Here is a 26,698-nt window from a genome sequence, read left to right on the forward strand (position 1 = left end):
TGAATATGGATTGGGTCACTTGCTTGCTTAACAAAAAATGGGATCTAATATTTTTTTCTCCTAAAAAAAACGACCATGTGGGATCACGTGATAAATTCAAGCTAAAAGATGATTGAAAATCTATGTTGGGATCAAAATTTAATCACTTGATTTTATAAGGGACGTAAAGTTACCATTTTAGAAGTGAAAAATGAAAAAATTAATTTGACAAATTGTGATGAACGTTTCGAATGATTTTTCTCTTTATTATTCAATACACATGCATTAGTCCAACCCTTTAGAAATGATGGAAAATGCTACCTATTGGGAACTATAATTGAAAAAAGAAAGACACAAGTGTTGTATATACAATTTCATTTCTTTATTGTGCTACTATATATGACAAGATTTTCACATCCAACTATTTATAATAACAATTTATGGGAAGACATATTGATGGAATGTGAATCTATTGTCAGACGAAGCTGGACTTTAGGTTCTAGATTGGCTGTTTTCACAAGATAATTTTCAAACCATTTTCACATTCTTTCATTTGAAATTCGAGAGTATTTCTTAATCTATTCACTAAATCACAAAAATATGAGAGAGTTTCTTTGGATTGGAGATTATTTAAAAGAAAGATTCATTTACTGATATATTTTTTTGATGTAATGTATTTGAAATAAAAAGTTTCTTGATAAAAAAATATGGTGAAAAATGTACTTAGAAAATCATTAGAAACATTTTTCTTTGAATAATTCCTATCAAACAAACCTCTGCACCCTCAACCAGTTTAGCCCACCGAAATCCATGCTTGTATTTTATAAATAAATTAATCCCGGTCTGGGCTGAGACCTTCTTGAAAAATCTAGAACCGTATTGGGCCTTAACTCCACGACAAATCCATAAATGAACCGACCAACTCAAACACACTGGTGAATTTTTGTGGCCTTTTCCTGTTCTTTCCTTCCAAATAATACTTAGTAACTGAAAAATCAAAAAAAAAAAAAAAAGTGAAAAAGTGATCAGTCTTGACATTTTGATGATGGAGTCATCGGCGCCGTCCAACTTAGCTCCCTTGTCGGAGGAGTCGCCGCCGGCAGAAACCTCCGCCAGAGATTGCAGCAATAATCCTCCTGATCATAACAATATTAACGATGAAGTTCCTTCCGCGTTCTCTTCCGTTCCTGCTCGTCCTCCAATTCAGTCAGTTCTCTCGCTCTATTTTCATTTCAGTTTATTCTAGTCTTACGCATGCAAATTTGCTGTCTTACATGCTTTTCTAAATTCGTTCAGGCTGGATTATGATTTTGATTGAGGATTTTGTTAGTTTAGTTTAAATGCTTGATCATGATTTTAAAATTGAGCTTTCTGTTTTTTCATTTTGAAAATTTTTTGAATTGTTAGGTTTCTGCGTTGTGATCAGTATAGTTTAGATTTCTATTTTTATGCTAGTTCTGAAGAAAGTTTGATATATTTTTGGCTACAGAGACTTCAAATTTGTTTTCGACTGGTTTGAGGTTTCTCTTGGCAATAATCTTTGCTGCCGCGGTAGTTGAACATAGTTTTCGGGGAAGGAAGACGAGATAAAACATATTTGTGATTGAATAATATTTTCTGCTTTAAAGACTTGATTTTGTGACAAAAGTAGACATAATAACTTGTTAATTAAGGACTGGCTTGAAAAGCCTTAAAATCTTGCAAACTTCATAAACATGTTGCTGATCGAGTTAGACTAGATTGCCATCTCTGTTATAACACTTATGTGGCAATGATGAATTAATAACTACAGATGATTGAGTGTTAATTGAAGAAAAAGTTGAGAAGTTTATGTTAAGGGGGATGATGAAGATAGGATATAGGGTGACATTAGGAGAAAAACACCAAAAATTTCTTATTTACTAATTTTAAATATTCTAGTTATGTGCCTAAGAAGATTGGACTGACAGTATTTAGTTGCCATGTATTAAAATCTACTCCCTCTATCAAATTGTTAATTTAATGGTTTGATTTCTGGGATATCTGGGAGTTTGTTCATTTCCTAAAATGGCAATATAATTAATTCCACCTCTTATTGCTAGCCTACTGTTTCACTATATTTTCTGTGACTTGTGGACCAGTCAACTGTGAAATGTTGAAGCATTAACAATCTGATTACCTCTATGTGAGATAAACTACTCTGTGTTTATTACATTATGAAGTTCTACTTATGGTTATATTGTGCAGAAGCTCTCTCTCTCTCTCTCTCCCTCTCGATGGATGTTCTTGTGATCTGCAAATCTGCAGTTGTCCAAGATATTAAGAAGTTTGAAGGGAACAAAGAGAAAGAGGAAACAGTTTAAGTGGATTGTCTATGAGAAGAAGAATGAATTTCTTTTCCTGAAGAAACAAATGACATTTTTGGGCTTTGTTAAAAGTTAAATCATTCCATTTTATTTTAGAAGGTGGGTAACCAGAGATGATGGTGCCTACTTCAACAGGTAATGGTTTCTTGGGGTTGGACGACCTAAAAGTAGTCGACCTAAAAGTGAGTAGTGACTATTGCCATAGAGGTGTACAAACAAAATATATGCTTGAGAGAACCTAAAACCGATTGATGAGTCCCAAAACTTATGAACCAAATGAGCGGTAGCTGTTGAGTTTGTTAATGAGTTTGTAATGGCAAGAATGTCGAATAGATTTGCATAATGTTTCTCTTTCCTGCCCAGCATTTGAACATCCAATTCTGGATCCAAAGTTTTTTGATCTTTTGCTGCAGGACATCTTCTCAAAAATATGCACCTCTAGATTGGGCTGGATATTTTGACCGTGAGGATGACGTTTCCATTCCTGGTTCCAATGATGTCAGTGGTTTTGCTAAACTGTTCTTTAGCTGTTCATTCTCTTTTTTAATTTTGTGAGATCATCATCTGTGTCTTTATGTTTTTTCAGGTCTTTCATGTCTACTTGGCAGGAACACAAGGACCAGTTATCTTTTGTTTGCATGGAGGTGGTTATACTGGGTATGTTTGATTTGATTTTTGTCCAGAATGTTGCCTTTTGCTCTCTCTCTCTCTCTCTCTCTCTATCTGGTGCCTTATTGCTTTTCTGTTAATGTTTTCACTTCTTGATACTATTGCTTTGTTACAAGGGTTCTTCGCTGATATGTGACCCAAATTAGTACATATATGATTTAGCGTGTTGTAGTGGCAAAAACTGCTCAAAATATGAATGGACATGCTGTCTCGAAAAAGCAATACCAGAATTACTCAAGTCTTTTGGTGGAGTAAGAAGTCTCTACAGTTAAAACACAATTTTTAAAAAAATAAAAATAAAAAATAGTGAAATCTGGTCGATCATGTGAAGTAACAGAACATTATGCAGCATTGGTATTATAAGGGACAGAATATCTATGGCTATAGGTTTCCCAACTTCTTCCAAACTGATTCATTAATAGGTTGCTTTATTCATAGAAAATAAAGAAGTAACAGACAACTTTTAGTCCTTTAGATTAGCAGTAATTTTTACCAATGCTGTGTGGAGTTTAGTAATCATTATTAGAGTAAATCAAGAGAGAAAGCCAATTCACAGCTCATTCACTTTTGTCGTCCCTGGCGGATCGAGCCAACTGATGGATGGTTCACCTCTGCCCCCAATGCTTGTTTGGATGCTTCTCCCACATAATAAGCACAGAGCTTGGAGTTTTCCAAGAGGTTATCTTGTATGGCAAACATTTCCTGGTTGATATTTGAGTCTGATGCTGAATGCCATTTAATTTCTGAAGAAAAAGGCTTAAGGAAACACCATTGCTGTAATTGAATAAGAGATTGAGATCCCTTGAAAGGAATACAAATAGATCAGTCAAGTCAATAAGTGCAGATTTAAATCCAAACAATTCACAGTATTCAACAAGAAAATGACTTGGAATCAAGACATCAAACAACAGGAATCTCTTGGTAATTGGATTTAAATTAAATGTTTGTTCATAGGTGCATTTGAGAAGCAACATTTTAGATTGTAATGCTAGATTTCCATCTGCTTTTTATGGTGTTTCTTATTGAGGCAAAATCTTTGGAATTAGATTGTATTTCCATTTCATTGTTTACTAATACCCATATAATAGATGTGAAACATATGGACAAATAACTGCAATGAATTACTTCCGGTCTAAAGCTCTTTGCACTCTATTTAATTAAGCAGATTATCCCAGCCATGGGGATATGCATCCTTTACCCAATATGTGTTGGTTCATGTAAAGCGTTTGAATATTATGTTGTGATGATCCTATTTTGATCATGTCCAATCTCCATTTGACAAAAGGTCCAGTTCTGGCTTACATTGTGGAGTGTGTAATTCAGTGGAAAAAGTTTTGACTATCTCCTTTACCTTATTGTGTATCAATCTTACATCAATAACCGTACATATGTATTGCCTAAATGGCAATTTAAGACATGTTTCTTGAACTACATATGTGAATGCTATGTTTGTCATTAAACATTTGCAAAGATTGATCTAAGATTTTGTGCTGTTAAGTTACCTAATTAAATGTCTCACCTTTAGCCACTAATTTAGAGAAGATTCTCTAATCTTAGGCAATGCATAAATTGAAAAATGTCAATTGTATGAGAATTTAGTTTCATTACATGCTATTGGCTGACTTTTCTATGTTCTAAAAACTTTATACAAGTGGTATGCCAACAAATCAAAAATTGGAAGTTGAAAGACCTAAAGTTCTCCAAAACGTCCCTGTAATTGTAATTGCTGGAATTTTTTGTTAGCGTGGTTACTGACAACAGTATTTCCTTTACCTTGTTTAACTTTTTTCCTGTGTTTCCATTGCGAGAGTATATAGATATATTTTTTTATTTTATTTTCCCAGGCTTTCATTTGCACTGTCTGCAAGTAAAATTAAGGAGAAAGTTCGTGTTGTAGCTATGGACTTCAGAGGACATGGAAAGTCATCCACAGAAAATGAGTTAGATTTGTCTATTGAGGTATAGTCACATGCTTTCAGAAACCAGGATTGAGGATTTTCTCCTTCATCAATGCACGTTATGTTTATAATGAGTTAGGGGGAAATACTGTTTCCAGGCAAATTGTTGGGTCCTTGATTGCTTGCATTGAAGTTGTTTATAATGATTACAGACTCTGTGCAGTGATGTATTAGCTGTGTTGAAGACAATGTATGGAGATTCTCCTCCCGCAATTGTGCTTGTTGGCCACAGGTTATGACCTCTCTCACTAAATTAGTAACTCTATGAATTTGCGTTCTCCTATTAATGTGCCTATGTCTATCTGCTTGGTGTGGAGAGATTGATTGGAAGAAGTTGAATTTATAAACGGGGGTACTAAATAAGGGTATTTATTTACTTATTACGGGGAAAGAAATTTGAAGGAATCTAATCATCAAAAAGAGTGATCAATAAAGAAAAAAAGAAAATGTGTACAGTCTAAATTGATAGCTCTATTTGACTTTCTGATATTCTTATGTCTAACTTAACCAGCCCTTCTATTCCATTTGATTCTTGAATGAGTATTCTCATTTGCAATAAAAGATTCTCTACAAATCTAAGTACCCCCAGCAAAGGCATTTTCTACGCTTTTTTAGCTTCCTAGGAACAGAAAAGCTGATACAATCCATCCAGTTTGAACTTCTTTAGGGGCTACCATCTTGGTCGAGACTGCACAGTGTCTATGATCCCCCTCTCATCCATTTCTATTTTACTTAGCTAACAAAAGGAAGGCAAGAAGGTATTATAGGCGAATTCTTTGTTGTCTCTTAAGAAACGAAGGCAAAAGATTATTCTATTCATGTATAATGAGATTAAAGATAGCAGTAAAAGTATTTTATATTGTTTTTGTTGGATATTGTTGTGAATTGAAACTCATGTTTCTTAAGCCCCTCTTTTATTGAAAAAAATTCATCCCTCCCTCATTTGTGTTTTAGGAAGCGTTGTCTGTTATTAATCTGCTGAGGATTTGGCTTTGAATGCCTCGTACAATCTGTTGAAAGCTTAACTTCTTATTAGGAATTGGCATTATGAGAACTACTTGAGTGCAAAAGCCTGGGGGTATGTGAACCTGCCTTGTCAGGCAATTTCATGAGCTCTTTCTTCTTGCGGATGGAGTGCTTTTTACACCTAGAGATTATTACTAGTGCAATTATTGGACAAGGAAAGTATATGTGCCATGAGATAACATGCAGAGAGGATGAATTGATTTTCTTATGATGAAATAGTTACCACTATTTGGCTCGTGGAGAAGAGGAAATGTTGGTGCAGGGGAGACCTTGAGTTTTTGGCTCGATAACAAATTTAGATATAGTTAACAGGTTTGTGAAATTAAGAAAAAATATATGCCACAAGGTCACATGCAGAGAGTGGTAGGTGTTGGATTTATTGCTCTCGTTGCAGGGTCTTAAGTGTTTGAGTAGTTTCAGTGTGTGAAGAGGTATTACCACTTAGGGCAGGTCTAGAAACGAAGTTCTAAGTTTGTGGAGGACATTTTCTTTTGTCATTTGGCTTAGATCAGAAAATTTGCTTCTAGCAGCTGAACTCTGTGGTGGATTGATGTTGCAGATTTTTATCTTAATTATTTTTTATTGTTTAGAGTTGATAACTTTTTACATGTTCAAAGATGCATATGTAGGCATGTGAACTGTTTTTAAGATGAATTTCCCAACCCTATTGGGATCCTCAAGTTTTGAAATGTTTTTTCCTCTTGAAATATGGTACAGCATGGGAGGGTCCGTTGCGGTTCATGTTGCTGCAAGGAAACAGCTACCTACCTTGTGTGGACTTGTTGTAGTGGATGTTGTTGAGGTTGCTTTTTGTGATGCATATTTTTCATCCAAGACACCAAGTTTTAATCTACTCTTTTCACAAAAGTTTCCTACAATCCCAGGGTACAGCAATGGCCTCATTGATTCATATGCAGAAAATTCTTACAAACAGAATGCAGCATTTTCCTACCATTGAGAAAGCGGTACCTGATCCCTTGCTTTTCCTGTCTTCTTTTATCTTCCAATTGTTTCCAGTACATAATAAAAGTTTTTGCTGGTCAATAACTCCTTCCGTTTCCATGTTGATTTACTCTTTTGGGCATTTGTGCACCAACTTCATCAGATGGAATATGATGCTATATGAATTTTTCTTTTTTAGTACAGTTAAGAAAGGTTGAAAACTTAAAAACTACATAATAATCTATAATAGTAAAAGTTGTTCTTCTCATGGTGGCGAAGGGAATTAGGAGATGCTATCATGTGATTGACTTCTTCATGAGCTCTGTTTCCTGTCATTGTTCCTGACAAAGTATAGGATTTTTTGTTTTGTCTCCAACCCGAAAATAAAATAAGATAAAGTAAAATAAAAAGAAGAAGAAAACAAATTTTTTAAAAAAAATTAGAAGAAAAGGAAAGAAATCAGTAAATTTATGTATTATTCTTCATTCAAGTCAGACTAGCATCCTGATTTGGAGAGAATGGTGAATGAAAAATGTAATTTCCTCATGGATCCACTTTATTTTGTAATTCTGGGGTGAAGAAGATATTCTGCTGATGGATCATCAACTGCTCTGTTATTTCATGAACTGATAAAGAAAAAGCATTATAGATGAGTACATTAGAAGTTGTAGATTTAAGCAGTTACATCTTATTCATCAGCAGGGCTCATATAGATCAAGGATGTTGTTTGTTATGTATAACCTAATACAATGGCATGCAATTAGATATTCTGTTGCTATACCAATTTCCTGAATCAATGTATAAGATATGGAGGTTTAAAGTTGCTTGAGGCCAAATCCTTTTATAATGGCAATGAATACTTTAAGTGCGGCCATCTGGGTTTTGCAAAATTTCTCTTTGCATATTGGGTCTTTAAAGTTGAATATCAGTGCGAATTCTTGTTTGCTGCTTGTTTTTCCACTATTTGCTCTTTTGTTAAAGAGAGAGTTTTGATTGCTTGTTGTGAGTATATGGTATGAGGAGCTAAATCATGTAATGTCCACCATTGTTTGATGACAGATGGTCTGTTTTTTCCATATGCATATGGTTTATCTAAACTAATTTCAGGTGCTGGGTCACAATATTCTCCTTACTTTGATTGACATATACTTGATGGTCTTGTTTCACCACCATTTTCAACTTCGTAATGAAAGCTCTTAGCATCAAGTGTGTGCTTCTAATTTGTCTGTACAATTTTATTTGATAGAATCATGTTGCTTATGTTGTCCTTAAATGGTTAAATTTGTTAACTGCCTGCATCTCCAGTACAGCATTTTGGTTTGGTTCAGATGATTATCTTGTATATCAACTTGTGACTTTTATAGTTTGGTTGTTGTAATCACTAGAAGTTTGAACTTCTTGATAGATTGAATGGAGTGTCAAAGGAGGCTCTTTAAGAAATATAGAGTCAGCACGAGTATCAATTCCTAGTACTCTAATTTACGATGATTCAAAGAGATGGTAAGTGTGCTTGTCATGGTTAGGGTTTTCCCACTTGTTTTCCATTTGATTTGCCTATTCGTTGACAACTAGAATAGGCATTTGTCTACTGAAATGAATGTGTTGTGTACTACTCTATGTTGCTTTTTGTTGTTTCGCTTAAAATCTTTTGAACATCTGTTGTGGTGCAGTTATACCTACACAGCGAAACTGGAGGAAACAGAACAACATTGGAGAGGCTGGTACGTTATTGCTTAGAGGATTTAAGGGGGCTATGTGTGAGAAGAAAGTCATTCAATTACAGAAAGTGACACTAGGAACTAACTGATATCTTTTTTTTTTTCTCTTTTTTCTTTTTCTCCTCTTTTTTTTAGTGTGTGAAAGCAATTTTTAGTTACATATTACATACTTTTCTTTCTCTTAATAGTTTGCTGCTTGGTGATATTTGTATGCTGTGTGAATCACATATCATCCTCTATGAGCATCATTTTGCGACTGCTCTTCCACATTGTTAGGGCTATTTCTTCTGTTGATTTATGCCATCATACTCTTACATTTCTGCTTTTCCTTTTTCCCTGATCTTAGATTTTGAAGTCAGCTATCATGTTAAGGTCATGCTTAGGTTAGTTATTTCATGCATCTTTTTGCAATTAAATTATTGTTATTCCATAAGGAAATATTTAAAGAGTTCTTTTTATGGCTCATTGTGTGATTTTCTATATCACCAGATTGCCAGTGCTAGTGTACATGATGGCTTCAAATTTTAATGCTAGAGCGGCTTATTTGCAGATTGTTTGTAGCCTCATAACAATGGGCTAATAGAACATATAGGTACCACATTCTATTATTCTAGATCAGTAATTCTAGATGCATGACCTTCACGTTCTTGTATAAAGAATAAGATCACTATGGAAATCCTAAGCCTGCAGCCCCTATGCTATGTTTAATTTCATTTCAGAACCAAAAATGTGATGTAAGGATCTTGGTTTTTGCAATTTTTAATTTCCTGTATATTTTTTCACAGCTCTCTCTCTCTCTCTCTCTTAATACTTTGTTTATCTATTTATTTTTGTCTTAGTATCGAATAGAAAGGCTATATGAACGACAAACTGTATCGTCCTTATGTTTCAGGTATGAAGGCCTTTCAGAAAAATTTTTATCAAGCCCTGTACCAAAACTCTTGCTTCTGGCTGGGACAGATAGGCTGGACAGGTTTTTTCTGTTTAAGTCAACAACATTTACAAGATTTAGAGCTGTGCATGATGTTTTTACTTGGGTTACTTCCAAACAGCTCTTTAGAGTTGCATTGTTACGTTCTACTGCCCAAATTCAGAATATCATTCTCCAAAATGTAGGTTTCTAAGAATCTATGGTTGTTTTGTGTCAACTAGCTCTCTGCTTGTTGACTTCCCTGTCTTCTTGCTATTATTTAATATTCCATCTCTCTCTTTGATTCTGGACTGTAGCAAGAAGAAAAGGCAACTGGTTTCCAGTTCAATATAGGATGGCCTTGTGCGCCCGAATGTCAACTAAATTTTTGATAAGTTGAATTTTTTCGTGGACCACATAAGATTTACCAAATATTGCTTGCCAGTTTACCCATTCCTGAATGCTGTTAACTGTGACCAAGAATATTGGCACTTTTCTTATCCAACAGTGCAACAACCAACCTTGTCTTGCTTGCTCATTCAGCATTCAGTGTGCAAACTGTCAATTTTAGTAAAATTCAGCTTTATTTGAAGAGTCTCTATTCACTTCTTTTCTTCTTAATTGAGGAAAATTGGACATTGCGTGCTAGGATAATTAGTCTTCACTTTAATTGAGATCAAAAGAGATGTATTAAATAGAACAAAGTACATTGCACAAGAAACTTTATATGCATATGGACTATGACCTCCTTAAGCTTGGGTGCCAGGTTGCAGTGTCTTAAATTCTCCATTCCTGCAGAGTATGAAATATACTCCAACTATGCCTTTCATAGCTGTAGACTGTAATCCGAACTGTCTAATGGTAAATCAAAAACATAAACTTGTTCAGTGAGCTGATACGTTTCGTGTCTCATGTCAGAGCTCTCACAATAGGCCAAATGCAAGGCAAGTTTCAGATGGTGGTAGTTAGACATACAGGCCATGCTATACAGGTATGCTAACTATTTCTGGGAATCTTTTCATTATCTTTCAATTTAATTCTAGATAATCATGGATATTAGTACTTTGAATGCTGCAGGAAGATGTACCTGATGAATTTGCTGATTTTATACTTAATTTTGTTTCTCGGAATCGGATAGGTCCTCGAGGAATTGAGGTTGGTATTCTTATGGAGATGATTCATTAGGAGTTAGCATAGAATTTACAAACTGAAGCATGTTAAGTGTTTCTTTGTTAATGTCATTTTTACTTGCAAGAGTACATCCTTATTTCCTGTTATTGTCCAAAAAGATTTGTGATGTGCTCAAAGAAGGCATGGACAAATAGCAAGCAAAGCAGCTCATTCATTCTTTTGTTATATATTATATCACTTATTACGGCTCATTTTATCCGGTGAATGACATGCCAACATGATCACGTGTCAGAAGGATAGAGAAAACTTGGAAACAAACCTACATTAGTGATACCAGCAAATAGACGAAGTAGCATGCATCTTTTCTTTGTGGACATTTTCTTGCTTCGGTGGATAGCATGCTAACGGTTTGTCAAATCTTTTATTGCAGATTCCAGGAATAAAAAGTTGGAGATCGTAGTCAAATGCAATAAACAACCAAAGCATTTTAGGAGAAGCGCCACCATGATGGTGCTACGGCTGTCAGGTTGCGATTGTACTGGTTGTGTATGTAATGCTTTTGCTAAAAATTTCCAAGAGTCATGTCATGAAGACTTGCTGAAAGTGATTTTAGCTTCCTGAGGTATCACATTGTTAGATTACTGGAAAACAAAGTAGGGTAATGTTAAACTTGCAGGATTATATCCATTGCTTGTTGTTCACTTTGATGACCAAAAAGTTCAAACTCGAATGAAATATCAGTTGAGATTTTTTTGCTCAACTGGTAAGAACATCGTTTTCTTTATTTTGTATTAGTGTGAAATAACCCGTTGTCCCATTATTTTTTTTTTTATCAGAATCTTAATATCTTGAGGCCTTCCTCAGAATTTGAACCCTAGTATAATCCGATGGTAATTGTCAAAAGCCTACTTCTGAACCAGAGCCACTTCCACCATTATTCTTTATTTCTGACCATACTCTTCAAGAAGGCATTACTATTTCTAGATCATCGCTAGAGATAGAAGACTACATCAAATTTGTTGCGCCCGATTTCTCCACGAAACTGCCATGGATGCTCTTGACAACCCTGCATTGTTTCAGTCACCTCTCACCATTCAGCATATCGCGGCTTAACCAGCTCCCGAACGGTCTTGACTGATTGATAAACGGTCATGTTAAAGCACCAATTGGTGGTCTGTTGCCAATTTGTCAAGGTCTGGTTACGAGATTCTCGAATAATTGGATTAATGGCATATTATCCGCCATATTGAGCTTAAAAAGAACCATGTTTTGTAGAAATGAAATCGAGAAGAACAAGTGCAATTGAGAAGAATTTTAGTATATGGATGAGGGAAGTGATATCCTCGCATCCTTTTTTGATATTTACACAATCTATAGGGTAAAGTTTACATGCTTTCCCTGTGGTTGAGTAATTTTTAAGAAACACTATTTATGGTTCAAAAATATTCACTTATGCCCCTTGTACTTTGGATTTTAGTGGAAAACAAAAAGAAATACACTGTACTAACGGAGATTTCACCATACATGCTTCAACACTGTGACCAATTATTTGATTTCTAGTACTGTGAGGCCTTAGTGACTTTTTTCTTTTGAAAATGTCCCCAAATGAATGTTTGCTATTTATAAAAGAGGTTCAAAATAGGTTTGGCAATCGATTCTGTTTTGATCAATTTTATAGATAGAAAACATTGGCTTGCTTAGATTGATAAGTCACAAACAAGTTTTTGTTTTTGAAATCTACAATAACACACTTTAAAAACACTCTAAAAAACATTTCGAATACACCAAACAAATAAATAAAACAAACTTAACCACTCTTTCTTCTTCCACACACCACATACCACCCACCACACATCATCGCCATCCCCCTCCCCTCCTCCCTCTTCCACTGCTGCCACCCCCTATTCCCTTCTTCCTCTTTCCTCCCTCTTCTTTCTCCCTCCCTCTCTTCCCTTTTCCTCTCCTTCCCTCCCCTTCTCTTTCCCTGCAACCTCCTCCCTCTTTTTCCGATCTAGTCATGGGTTGCAACTAGATCTGGTCAAAGGCCGTGATCAAAGATCGAGAAAAGGGAAAGAGGGGTTGCAGGGAAAGGATAGGAAGGGGAGAGACTGGAAAGAAAAGGGAGGAATAGGAGGGAGGAAGGAGAGAGAAGAGAGATGAGGGGATGGAGGTGTTAGAGAAGGATGGAAGAGGGGTGGTGACGATGGAGGAGGGGATGGATGATTGGTAGTTCTGGTAGGTAATGTTTAACAAAATTTTTAAAAATATTGCAATAAAATTTTAAATTTCACCTAATCCAAATGGACTATTTAAAGTAGAAATTTTTTGAAATACAATACTACAGTAAATAAGTTTTTGAAAAACACCTAATTCATACGGATCGTTTTGAAATTAGTAATAACAATGGGAATTAGATTTGGCTAATCCTTCCCCCTCCCCTCCTAACATATATCTGCAAAATTAAACATATACATGTCAATTTCAGTTTTATCCTTCTAAAAACATTATCCACAAGTATATGGTGAGTACTCTATTTGCATAATTAATTTAATCCAAATAGGTAGGGTGGCAATTTCTGGTACAACATGACTTGCATAATTAGTTGAAGCTGGTAGTAGATGGTGAATAGGGAATGGAAATCCATCAAAATTTGGTTTGCTCATTGGTTACCTCGCCCTTATACATTCAAAGTCATATCCAAGTCAAACAGGATTCCAGCGATTCAACGGTGGACTCCTTAATTGACAAGGACCCAAGAGCTTGGGATCATTCCTTATTGCAGCAATTATTTTGAATTGATCTTAACAGAAGTATCCGATTGGAGATCCACGTAATGAAGACAAGTTGATTTGGCGCTTATACTAAGAATAGCATTCTCTCAATATAAAGTGCTTATCATCTTGTTAGACAACAATCTTTAGATCAATCGCATCGCATTTAGCTACGGGGTGCAATGGTGCTGGGTCGAAATCATGGAAGCATCTCTGGTGTTTTCACATACGAAACAAGATTAAATTTTTTTCTTTGGAGAGTGTAAAAATATTCTCACTTCTCACTATAGCAGCTAGTCTCTCCAGCCGTGGTGTATTCTCAGACTCAACTTGTCCCCCGTGCTCAGCTTCAGAAGGTGATGTTTACCATCCTGAGGTGTCCAGAAGCTATACAGTGTTGGGCCTTGGCTTTCTCACTAGAAAATTACAATTAGATGTTGCAACCAGTGTATATGGATTCATAACATCCTTGCAATTCTACAGGATCAGGATATGGAATTAGTTGCTGCTATTATGTGCATGGTTCGAAGACTCAGCCGAGTCGTCACCGTCTTGGCCCAGTCCGATATGATACCGTGACGAAACGATACCGAGATACTTGACTCGCCGAGAAATCGGCCGAGACGTCACCGAGACGGGTTGAAACGGCCGAGTCACTCCAAGTTATTCCGAGTCAAGTTGAATTCAACAAAAAACCTTTAGAGAAAAAGAAAAAAAAAGGATTAAAAAAGGGAAATCCGGGGACCTCTCTATCGCCTGTGTCAATCTCCTATCAAGTATGCTAGTACTGATGCTCCTTCATACAGGGAAAGAGATGCGAGTGATGGGCACGTCATAAAAGACTTTGTGGGGCCTTCTTTAGATCAATCATAGTAGTTCCCTATTCTATTACCAGACATAATTGGGACAAGCTCATTCGAAACACCAGACATAATTGGGAGAAGCACTAGGACCGCAGCTCAATTACATCGACCCTTGGAGTAAAAACTACAGCTAGATCCCAACACACGAAAAGGAGAAGTCAATATCGAAATCATTCATTGGGAAATAGAAACAAATTTGCCAAAGTACTGATCATGTGAAAAGATGCGTTTATATTATTCCAACTTGGTTCAAGTATATGTACCTTCACTTTACTTTTCTTTTCTTTCAAAGGCTATCACTTCCAACTTTCTTTTCCAAAGTTATCACTTTACTTTTCTTTCAAACCGGCAGGCATCCAAGGTGATAGAATAAGTGAGAGGAGAAATGCCCAAAAGTGAACTGGAAGACCACCCCAGTCATAGTACTCTCTTACGAACTCTTATGCCATGGTGGGATCCGCCTGGAGTTTTGTCCTTCAAATGGGATGTCCATAATGCGACTGCCCTTCTTATATCGGTTTTGCTTGGCTTTCTCTTGCAACTTTCTGGAGCTTTGGCACTTGCGTATGAAAGTCTTTAAATAAAAGACTAGACTAGTCATTTTATGTAACGGTGCAAGAGTCCATAGATTTAAAATTTTTATGCTTTCTCTCATCTCTGTTCTTATTTGGACGTTCTTAGGGAAGCGAGATAGTACCTAAAATAGGAGAAATCAACTCCGATCAAGCTTCTCTTTCCTTTCGGAAATAGCCAGTCATCAACCTTAGTTGCAGCAACGGCCCTTTCATTGCCCTCCCTTGGTCTTTCCTTTGAAATAAGGACTTTTCCTGTGGGTCAGCAGGTTTGAATTTATTTCTTTAAGTTTTCTATACTTATTAGTAAGTATGAATTAGAAACATATTTGGATTAATTATAGCCCTTATGTAATAGGCCAAGGTTGGATTAATTATGATTGTGTCCAAAATAAAATTTAGAAATTTAGATTTATCTAGCTAATTTGTGTAGTCAAGAGTTTATTTTGGGCCAAACATAAGTTTAACACTTATCTCACATATAATTCAAAGTACATAATAAATTAGTTCAAATTCATTTGATATTTAATGAAAATATTAAAATAACTGTTAGATCTTTTAATATAAAATTTTCTAAAATGCAGTAATAATTTTAATAAATATTTAAAATTTTGAAGTTCTTTTAATAAATGAAAAAATGATCATTGTTGCAGGTTTACATTATAGATTAGATGTTTAACTTACTAATATAATAGAAATAAATTATTACTATTGTAAAATGTCAGAAACTACTTGTTGTATTTTTTTCATATATCTTTAATTATTTTGTTATGAATTAATCATTTATATTGATACGTGTAATAGTTACAATGACGAGCAAGGATATTGGTTGGGAACATGGTAAACCTGTGGGTGGAAATAGAAAAATTGTGAGATGCAATTATTGTGGAAAAGTAATGCATGGTGGCATTACAAGGTTGAAAGCACATGTCGGTCATGTCACGGGACAAGTTGTACCTTGTCCAAGGGTCGCAAGAGAAGTTACAGATGTAATGAAAATGCATCTAAAGGCTGGTAAGATTCAAAGAGCTACAATAAAACAGAAAAAAGAAGAAATGTTGAACTCTCTCCAACAAGAAAATATGTATAGTAATTTCAACATAGTTGGCGACGAGGAGGACGAAGACATTTTTGAAATTGATGAAGAAAGTAGGATGACATTGGAAAAAAAAAACAGATGAAGCAAGCAATTAGAGAGAGCCAATACTTGCAATTTTTAGACGAACAACAAAGGCATTCAGTATCTGGGAGTCGACCTTTTATGTTTATGTCAGGTATCATTTGTAAACTAAAATATTATAACAAATTTGATATCATTTTATTAAATATAATTAAATAAAGTTGTAATTTATTCATTCATTTTTTATTTGTTAAACATTGTGAATTGTAGGGAATTTGGGTGCTGGCACTTCAAAACCAATGACTTCTGAAAATAAAAGAGTATTGTCACGTAATTTCAGTGTCAGACAAGCGGATGAAATGACAAGCAAAGGAATTGACTCACATATGTTTCCTTCTAAACAAAAATCAGTCAAATCAATGTTTGCGGCGAAAAATATAAAAAGAGTTGGTAAGGCAATTTCAAAGTTTTTTCATTTCAATGCTATACCATTTCATGCAGCAGACAATCCTTATTATCAATCAATGATTGATGAAATTGCCAAAGTTGGTTCTGGTATTAAAGGCCCTTCAGCTTATCAAATTGGAAATGAATATTTAGACGAAGAATTTGAAGAGCTTGAGAAATATCTTGGAGATATTTATGATAAATTTTCAACTTTTGGTTGTACACTCATGTGTGATGGGTGGAGCACCCGTACAAAACATCCAATAATAAATTTTATGGTATACTGTGATAGACACATGATATACCATAGTTCAGTTGATTGTACCAATGTCAAGAAAATTGCTCAATATATTTTCAAGTTAATGGATGAGGTAGTAGAGGCTGTGGGAGAAAAAAATGTTGTGCAAGTTGTGACAGATAGTGAATCTAGTATGAAAGCAGCTGGACAACTGTTGATGAAAAAAAGACAAAATCTATTCTGGTCACCTTGCGCTGCTCATTGTATAGATTTGATGTTGAAGGATATTGGCAAAATAGATAATGTAAAAGAAACTATTGCTTAGGGGAAGAAGATAACAAGTTTCATATATAACAGCGACAAAGTAATGAATCTGATGAAGACATATACAAGAAAAAGGGAACTACTGCATCCAGGTATCACTAGATTTGCAACTGAATTCATTTCTATGGAAAGTCTTCTTCGGCATTCTACAGAACTGAAAAAAATGTGCACCTCAGATGAATGGGCAGAGTTCAATAATACTACCAAGAGAAAAGCAGAAGCTATTAAAGTACTTGAGTTGATATTGTCAGAGAAGTTTTGGAAAAAAGTTAGAAATATATGTGCAATAATGGAGCCTTTGGTCAAAGTTTTAAAAACTATTGATCAAGATAATAAGCCAACATTGCCAATTATTTATGAGGCAATGGATAGAGCAAAAATGGCTATTCAAAAGTCAGTGAAATCTTGGAAAACAATTTGGGAAGTGATTGATAATAGATGGTACAATCAACTTTATCGTGATTTACATGCGACGGGTAATTTAAAATATTACACCCAATTTAAATATGTAATATATATGTATTTATTTATTTTCTAATTTTGTTATTTTATTGTATTTAGCATATTTTTTGAACCTGATCCTTCAATATTCTGGAACTTGTGAGTTTAATCTGGATGAAGTTCGAAAAGGGTTCAAGAAAGTCATTGCAAAGTTGGAGCCAAATTTAGATACACAAGTTGATTCAATAAATGAGGTATTCTTTTGATTATTTTATTTATTTATATTAATGAACAAATTTTAAAATTTTAACACCTTTGTATATATTATTTTTGTAGATCAAAATTTTTGTAGACAAAAAATGAGGATTTGGAAGTACTATTGCAGCAAGAGCGTTACCAAAATCTTTACCAGGTTTCAACTTAATTCATACTTATATAAACATCTAAATCATATTAATGAAGTTAATATTTTTATAATTTTAAAACAATAATAATAAATTATTATTATTATTACTTTGTTTGTTTAGCTGAATGATGGCTTAACTATGGTGAAGATGCGCCAAATTTAAGGAATATTGCAGTGAAAATATTGAGTCAAACCTGCACATCTTCTGGTTGCGAGCGAAATTGGAGTACATGGTCATTAATTCATACAAAACTACATAACGGTTTGGCAGTTAAAAAATTGCATAAATTAGATTTTGTGTATTACAATATGCGATTAAAGGTGAAAAATTTGATGCATCAAAGAGATACTAATAATTTCTACAACCCAATTGACTTGAATCACATTTTTCACCAAGATGATATATTGGATGATTGGATAAGAGAAAATGAACAACCCACATTGCCTGAAGATAATCGGGATTGGTTGGATAACGGCATTCATCAAACTAAATTAGAAAGTAGTGAATATCAAGAACATGACAATGATGGTTTTGGTGATACATTGTCCCAATATATTACCAAAAAAAAAGAAGAAAGGTCTTGCTGAATCCTCAAGTAGGAAACAAAAAAGTAAGACTAAACAAACCAGTAAGCATACTGTTCCATCATCTTCAAATAAAAGTGACAGCAGTAATGATGATGATGACAATGGTGACAATGGAGATGGAGGGAACAATTCTTTCAAGCATAGTGGTGGTTACAATCAAGATAGCCAACAAACAGGAGGTATGTCATGGGCTCAAGAACAAGATAATTATTATGCCACTCAAGATGCTGATCATGGCTATTGTCCTGGTATAGAAGTAGAACGTCAATTCCTCAATAATTTAACTCAATTTTCAAGTGAGAATACTTTCTCTCACCATTCAGGGTCACAAAGATAGAAAGGAGTCAATGATCAGATGCAAAATTTGGGTATACACCCAACCTATGAGCATGAATTTAGTCAAAACTACAGTACTAGTCAATTGGGATATGGCTATGACCAATCATATGGAACCACTCCTGACTATTATAGTGGATATCGGCCATTTGATGGATCTGGACAGGTCGAAAGGTCTACTAGCATTCATGGTAGTGGATACTATGAAAAAGAAATAGATAAATCTCATGATGGTTCTTCTTTTGATTCCAATAACATTGGGTTTTATGGTCATGATTCTACTGCATCATATGGTACTAGCGATAGTGTTAACTATCAAGGGTTTGGATACTACCATCATACTCAGCAATTCATCTCCAATCCAGAAGTTCTTCCATCTAATGATTATGGAACATCTAGTCAATCCTCACATCCAGTAAATAAACCAGATAACTCTTATACACTACCTACTCAAGGTCCTATCCCACTTCCACATCTATTTTACCATTCATCGAGAAATGAGGGTGATTTTGAACCACATCGTCATTCTACTTGGTATTAACGGTATGAAAATATAAAGTACTAGTATATCTTTTTACATATTTGTTTTTTATTTAATATGATTTCTTTTTATTTTTGGCAGGAGATTGATCAAAATATTCCAACTTTATGCTATAAATAAATCTTTAGTTTGTATTGTTAATGGTTGATATTACTTTTGTAATTATTAGTATTAAAATTGTGGTCTATGTTATTTTGATTTTATTTGTGATGTCATTGTCTTAAATAATTAAAAGTACTTATTGTGTTTAATATGTATAAAAATAGTACATTTTACAAATTTTCTTTTGCTATTTTTTTATTATTTTTGTTTAGCATACTTTTTTTATATTATTAACAATTTTTAGAATATTAAATGCTTTAAAATTTGCATCTCATCGAGACCACGACTGATATGCCGAAACCGATGTGGAACGTTCCGAATCACGACCGCGACAGCGACTTTGAACCATGATTATGTGGTGTCTTTAGAACAATAGAAACAGATTGATTGCTCTTTAAAGGTGCTTCTAGTGATCCTCTTAGCATCATTGCTTGTTAACTATTTGCAAGACTTCAGGAATGCAGCAGTTAAACTTCCTAAGCAGTTTGTAACTTCCAACTCATCAGTAACTTCATGCTCTATCTCCATGCACGGCTTTTTCAAAACTAATTTTGATGGTGCAATCTCTCATCACAATTCATGGGTTTCTAGAAAATATAAAACTGTAGCTTATGAACTAGCATGGTATGCTATTATAATTCCAGATGAAGTTTTGTGGGATTCCCCGCCCCTATTTGTATTATCCGTTCTTCATGCGGATCTTTCAATCAATTGACGTATGAATGATGTTTTGCTTCAGAAAGTATTGCCATGCCTTCTTAAATGTTAAGCATATCCAAAGAAAGAAACACTTATTTCTGGCTAGTTTTGTGAGAATATCAAAAAAATGTTGAATTCAAAAAACATTATTGTAAAAACCAACAAAAGTTGAGACAAACTTGATCCAAGAATGTTTAATAAACCCTAAGAAACATATATCAAAACAAATGCCTTTATGCGTCCAGTACTGTTTGTCACATTTTATGCAATTTCGATTTTTCATTCTATAAAGTACTGATTATTATGGAGGCAATTGATTCTAAGATAACCACACCTATGCACAAAGTGACTTGAGTATTCACGAGTTTAATGCCGTCATCAACTTGAAATCTCCTCGCTTGAAAATTTTGATCATGGTAAAGTATCTTCGGGGTGGGAAACAAACCCTTTGATGGGTGTCACAATGGCTCTATTTGCGGTATTTCTATCTATTATTTTGGAGATTTATAATTATTTTGTTTTATTGGACGGAATTTCAATGAATCATAAGGATAAGAACTCCCAAGTTCTAGCTTTTGAATCCACAATAAAATGAATCATTTAGAGCTCAGATTTCGAGCCCATCTTGTTTTAGGAGTTCGATCCCGAGCACTAATGATGCTTAACTATTTATAAATTTGGAAAGGTGACGATATCTCCAAATAGAGAGACAAATTAAGATTTTATGATAAATTTCAGGGAACTAATAATTTTAAATTTGGTAGAAAGTAGTAGTATTTTATGTAGATATAAAATATTGATAGATAAATGGAGAGAAAAGTAATGAAAAGGATCTCAACTTGGAAATAGCTTGCCTATTGTTGAGTTTACTATGTACACAAAATTAATACTAAGGCTTAAAAAATTCTCCATTATATTTCTCTCCATTTATCTATCTATTATTTTATATCTACACAAATAAATTTTTATAGAGTAATATGTTTATGTCAATAGTTTTACTTCCACAAGTAGATCAACGTGTTTAAAAATCAAAGTCATCCATCAATGTTCTGTTATTAAATTTGCACAAAGCATTTGGATGGTATAAAATGGATCCAATTTATGATAAAAGTTTTAGAGTTTGATCTAATGGTAAATTTTAAACAATTTAATTTCAAATGTTGTATATATTTTAAATAAGTGGAGAAATATATGATAGATGATTTTGACTTCAAAAAATAATATTAGAATTACAATTATTTAGGTGTAATGGAGAGAAAATCCTCTCCAATTTTAAAGTCACTATTCAGTATATCGCAGCTTAACCAGCTCCCGAACGGTCTTGACTGGTTGATATACAGTCATGTTAAAGCACTGGTTGGTGGTCTATTGCCAATTTGTCAAGGTCTGGTTACGAGATTCTCGAATAATTGGATTAATGGCATATTATCCGCCATGTTGAGCTTAATAATAACCATGTTTTGTAGAAATGAAATCAGAGAAGAACAAGGGCAATTGAGAAGAAGTTTAGTATATCGATGAGGGAAGTAATATCCTCGCATCCTTTTTTTATATTTAAACACTTAATCTATAGGGTAAATTTTACATGCTTTCCCTGTGGTTAAGTAATTTTTTAAAAAACACAACTTATGGTTAAAAAATATTCACTTTTGCCCCTTGTACTTCGGATTTTAGTGGGAAACAAAAAGAAATACACTTACTAACGGAGATTTCACCATACATGCTTCAACAATGTGACCAATTTTTTGATTTCTAGTAATGTGAGGCCTTACTGATGTTTTTCTTTTGAAAATGTCCCTTAATGAATGTTTGCTATTTATAAAAGAGGTTCAAAATAGGTTTGGCAACTGATTCTGTTTTGATTAATTTTATAGATAGAAAACACTGGTTTGCTTAGATTGATAAGTTTTTCACAAACAAGTTTTTGTTTTTGGAGTTTACAATAACACACTCTAAAAACATTCAAAAATACTTCAAATACACCTAACAAATAAATAAATAAATGAAATAAACCTAAACCCTCTTTCTTCTTCCACACACCACCCACCACACATTATCGCCATCCCCTCCCCTCCTCCCTCTTCCATTATCGCCACCCCCTCCTCCCCTTCTCCTCTCTCCTCCCTTTTCTTTCTCTCTCTTTCTCTTCCCTCTTCCTCCCCTACTCCTTCCCTGCAACCTCCTTCCTCCTTTCCCGATCTAGTCATGGGTTGCAACTAGATCTGATCAGAGGTCGCGACCAAAGATCGAGAAAGGGGAGAGAGGGGTTGTAGGGAAGAGGTAGGGAGGGAAGAGGCTGGGAAGAAAGGGAAGGAAGGAGAGAGAGGAGAGATGAAGGGATGGCGGCAACAGTATAGGAGGATGGGATAGGGGTAGCAACGATGGAGGAGGGAGAATGGAGGGATGGTTGGTAGTTGTGGTAGGTAATGTTTAATAAATTTTTTAAAAACACCCAATAAAATTTAAAATTTTAAAAATACCTGACATTACATCCCAAAATCATCTAATTCAAATGGACCATCTAGGTAGAAAGTTTTTGAAATACAATACTGCAATAATAACAATGGAAATTAGATTTGGCTAACCCTTCCCCCTTCCCTCCTAAGATATATCTGCAAAATTAAACTTGTGCATGTCAATGTCAATTTTATCCTTCCAAAAAACATTATCCACTAGTATATGGTGTGTACTTTAATTAATTTATCCCAAATAAGGTGGCAATGGTAGAACATGACTTGCATAATTAGTTGAAGCTGGTAGTAGATGGTGAGTAGGGAATAGAAATCCATCAAAATTTGGTTTGCACATCGGTTACCTCGCCCTTGTACATTCAAAGTCTTATCCAGGTCAGACCCGAGAGTTTGCGATCATTCCTTGTTGCAGCAATTATTTTGAATTGATCTTATCAGAAGTATCCGATTGGAGATCCATGTAATGAAACAAGTTGATTTGGCACTTATACCAAGAATAGCATTTTATCAATAAAAGTGCTTTTTATTTTGTCAGACGACAATCTTTGGATTAATTGAATTTAGCCACGAGAAGTAATGGTGTTAGGTTGAAATCTTGGAAGTATCTCTGGAGTGTTCACATATGACCATTTAGCCACAGGGAGTAATGGTGCTGGGTCGAAATCATGGAAGCATCTCTGGAATCTTCACATACGAAACAAGATTAAGTTTTCCTTTGGAGAGTGTATAAAAATATTTTCCCTATAGCAGCTAACCTCTCCAGCCGTGGTGTATCCTTAGACTCATTTTGTCCCCTGTACTCAATTTCAGAAGGTCATCTTTACCAATTATTCCTGAGGTGTCCAATAGCTGTACAGTGTTTGACCCTTGGCTTTCTCACCAGAAAATTACAATTAGATGCTGTAACCAATGTCATCCCAAGATTCATAATATCCTTGCAATTCTATGGGATTAGGATATGGAATTAGCTACTGTTATTATGTGGCGTCTTTGGAACAATAGAAACAAATTGCTTTTTGAAGGTGCTTACAGTGGCCCTCTCAGCATCATTTCTTTTGCTGTTAATTATTTGCAAGACTTCAAAAATCCAGCAGGTGATCCTCCTAAACAGTTTGTAACATCCTACTCATCGGTAACTTCATTGCATAAATCCATGCACGACTTTTTCAAAGCTAATTTTGATGGTGCAATCTATAGTTACCAAATTTTCTTAATTTCAAGTTTATTATCTTTATTTTTATTTCTATTTTATTTTTTACTTATAAATTGTTTAAGTAATTATTTTAAATTTTGTTTTGTAGGTTTGTGCAAAAGAAAAGAAAAAAAAAAGACAAAAAATGGATGTTCAAATAGAAGAAAAAAATAGTAAAAGTTTTTCATTTGATTTTAACTCAATAAAAGCCCAAGTAAAAACCCACCTAAAATCCAAATGAAACCCAAACAAAAATCCATGCAAAAACACAACAAAAAGCCCACTCGAAACCAAGCCAAAGCCTGGAAGAGAAGAAATAGGAAGAGACCCGTTGGCCCAACTCTTTTCTATATAAAAAAAAAAATCATCATCAACTCCTCACACGCGCGTGCAACATGCAGGAAAGAATCAGAACGTAGCTAGCTAGAATTTTGGGCAATTTGTGTCGTGCCCTATTTTTTTTGGAAATAAAGTAAAGCTTGGAAACGGCGTTTAGAAAATGGTGTTTTTAAAAAGATGATTTTTTTATTTTTAGAAAATAAAGAAAAGAAAAATGGCCTAAAATGGGACATGTAAAGTGTGACGGTTTAGCCCCAAAATTTAATCCAAAAAAGGATTTTTTAAGAAAAATAGAAGTCGCCACTTGATATCGAGTTTAGGTGTATCAAGTCACCTAAAAATATATTTTAAATTAAAAAATAACTAAAACCCTTTTTAGACGATTCCAAATCTTTGAAAATCAGAGAAAAAAATTCGGGAGTCACGTTTGAAGAAAGAGAAGGCAAAGATTTGATCTAAAACACCTTTTCAACCTAATAAAAGCTAGTTATGGGATTTAGCCAAAAAATTTTCTAATTTAACCTATAAAACTTATCACATTTGGATGCTTTTATATGGATGCAAATCTAAACATAAGAAGTATCGGCAGGGACGAGATTTCTTTTTGACAGGTGCCGAACCTGTGCAATAATAATAACTAAAAGTCCTAATTACCACCACAATTAATTATAGAACAAATCTAAGTACTGGATCAGGAACTCTAGGTGTGCAATGGGTTACTTGATTCACCCTATTTCCGAAGAGTTTGCTTGATCCGATATACCAGAATTGTTAATAAAAATATTAAATTTGCATACAATGACAAGTAGAGTCGATTCCACAGGGAATGGATAGGAAATTGTCTCTTTCCAAGTCAATAGAACAAAATTGGGGGATATTTAATGGAATGAAAATGAAAATAAATAAACAAAATTAAAAAACTAACTCACCAAGTACAATTTACTAAAAATAACAATTAATAAAATTCTACCCAAAGGATCAACTTTTCAGGCACGATCCAATTAAATGATTATCGATGCAAAGATATTTCATTCATTCGTCACTAGGTTGGTTATAATTATCAACAAGTTCTGACAGCCAGTTTTTCCTTACGTTTTCGACAGCCAAGATACGACCGTTGCCTGCTTCTCTAACCGGAAAATAACCCTAAGTGCGACCTTAGGAATTTAATTATCCAGTTGCATTAAAACTGGAAAAATCCAACCCTAACTAATAAACACGCTAAGAGGGTTTATTTAAACTAGATCTTACGTTTTCCCAACATAAAGCCAATTATGATGGTTGTCACTAGTTGTCAACTAAACGAACAATTAAGAATTCAATTTAGTTAACGTGACAGTAAGCTATTAGATTAAATCAAATATCCGGCCGTTGATACTCAATTAATAAAATACCCATAAATTGTTAACTCGGGAAACGTACGAATAGTAATAGATTGGAGAAAATAGTGAAAGTTTGATTAGATCTCACAGATGTTATGAACCGCGCCTTCGCGTCGACTTTTGGATAGAGAAGAAATCTAGCTGCTCCTTATCATGTCAATCTCATGTGGTCTGATTAATTCCATCCGCGCAATTACCGAAGAATTGAGAAAGATGAAATAATGAAGAGACAAATGAAAAGTCTTCCTTCTTTTTGTTTCGTGTTTATACTGAAGAAAGTAAAGAAAAGGTCTACCGAAAATTGTCAAAAGCAAAAGCAGAGAGTAAAAATCGTCTACAGGGAGAAACTAAAGCTAATCTATTGATCCCACGTGAATCTGGCTTTCTTTTTATTCGCCGCAGATTGCTATCCCAATGAAAACGTAAAAAAGCTCCTAGCCAATTTTCTTATCCCACGTGAATCTGGCTTTTGCCAATTTCTCCCAAAGTAGCCGCTGAAAAGAAAAAGCGCGTCAGACCCTCTACTTTTCCTAGGAATAGAGTTTTAATCCTCTGCACCTCTGCGGTCCACGAGAGAAGATAACCGCCCCTTTTCTTCTTTTGTTCTTTTACCAATCCCGCGGGTCCCTCTTTTAGGTGTCTCTTTTTAGTTTCTGGCGTGGGAATGCCATGAAATAAAGTGTCTTCTGGAAATTTGCTTCGAGAGATCACTTTTGACACCAACCACCTACAATTTACACAAATATCAAATATGAGCAAAACCTCAATACTTAGCACAGTAGGTAGCCAAAATTATGACAGAATAACAGCGTAAAAGGTGCCTAATAATTGTTCTATCACTTTTCAAAATTTAATTGGTGCAAATCACATTAACTGTGTAGCGTGGGCACGCCTTGGAGGGCGAGGTCTTCTGATCACCAAGTTTTACAAATATCCATGCGATGTGAATACAAGGTGCGGGCACGCTTTGTAACATGAAATCTTCTGCCCACGAATTTGTGTCCCCAACCCAGAATAAAGCTGCACAGAAATACCCATGACCTACAATAAAGATTGTTTGTCAATAGGAACCTAAACCCACTGATCTTGAACACACAAATATGAAATAAAACACAATTGAAATCCTTGGATTACTTTTCAAATAGTGTCTTTCTTTAATGTCTTTGGCTAGATACTATACATCACTCT

The 26,698-nt window shown here is 34.6% G+C and overlaps 1 protein-coding gene across 1 annotated transcript; it reads left to right on the top strand.

The window, feature by feature from the left end:
- The first annotated feature begins 873 nt into the window (after nucleotides 1-873).
- LOC113712832 (uncharacterized) lies at nucleotides 874-11,462 on the top strand. The gene is made up of 13 exons (XM_027236433.2): nucleotides 874-1,185; nucleotides 2,738-2,822; nucleotides 2,911-2,981; nucleotides 4,838-4,952; nucleotides 5,104-5,183; nucleotides 6,695-6,779; nucleotides 6,862-6,942; nucleotides 8,325-8,419; nucleotides 8,590-8,640; nucleotides 9,530-9,610; nucleotides 10,466-10,538; nucleotides 10,625-10,702; nucleotides 11,109-11,462. The coding sequence occupies exons 1-13, from the start codon at nucleotides 1,022-1,024 to the stop codon at nucleotides 11,136-11,138; spliced, it is 1,089 nt and encodes a 362-aa protein (XP_027092234.2). The 5' UTR covers nucleotides 874-1,021; the 3' UTR covers nucleotides 11,139-11,462.
- The last annotated feature ends 15,236 nt before the right edge of the window (nucleotides 11,463-26,698 follow it).

Source organism: Coffea arabica, chromosome 10e (genome assembly GCF_036785885.1).
Source record: "Coffea arabica cultivar ET-39 chromosome 10e, Coffea Arabica ET-39 HiFi, whole genome shotgun sequence".
Classification (NCBI taxonomy): domain Eukaryota; kingdom Viridiplantae; phylum Streptophyta; class Magnoliopsida; order Gentianales; family Rubiaceae; genus Coffea; species Coffea arabica.

Coding starts and splice junctions, on each gene's coding strand:
- LOC113712832 (XM_027236433.2), top strand. CDS start 1,022: ATGATGGAGTCATCGGCGCCGTCCAACTTAGCTCCCTTGTCGGAGGAG. Junction 4,953..5,103: donor AGTTAGATTTGTCTATTGAG/GTATAGTCACAT, acceptor TAATGATTACAG/ACTCTGTGCAGTGATGTATT. Junction 8,420..8,589: donor TACGATGATTCAAAGAGATG/GTAAGTGTGCTT, acceptor GTTGTGGTGCAG/TTATACCTACACAGCGAAAC.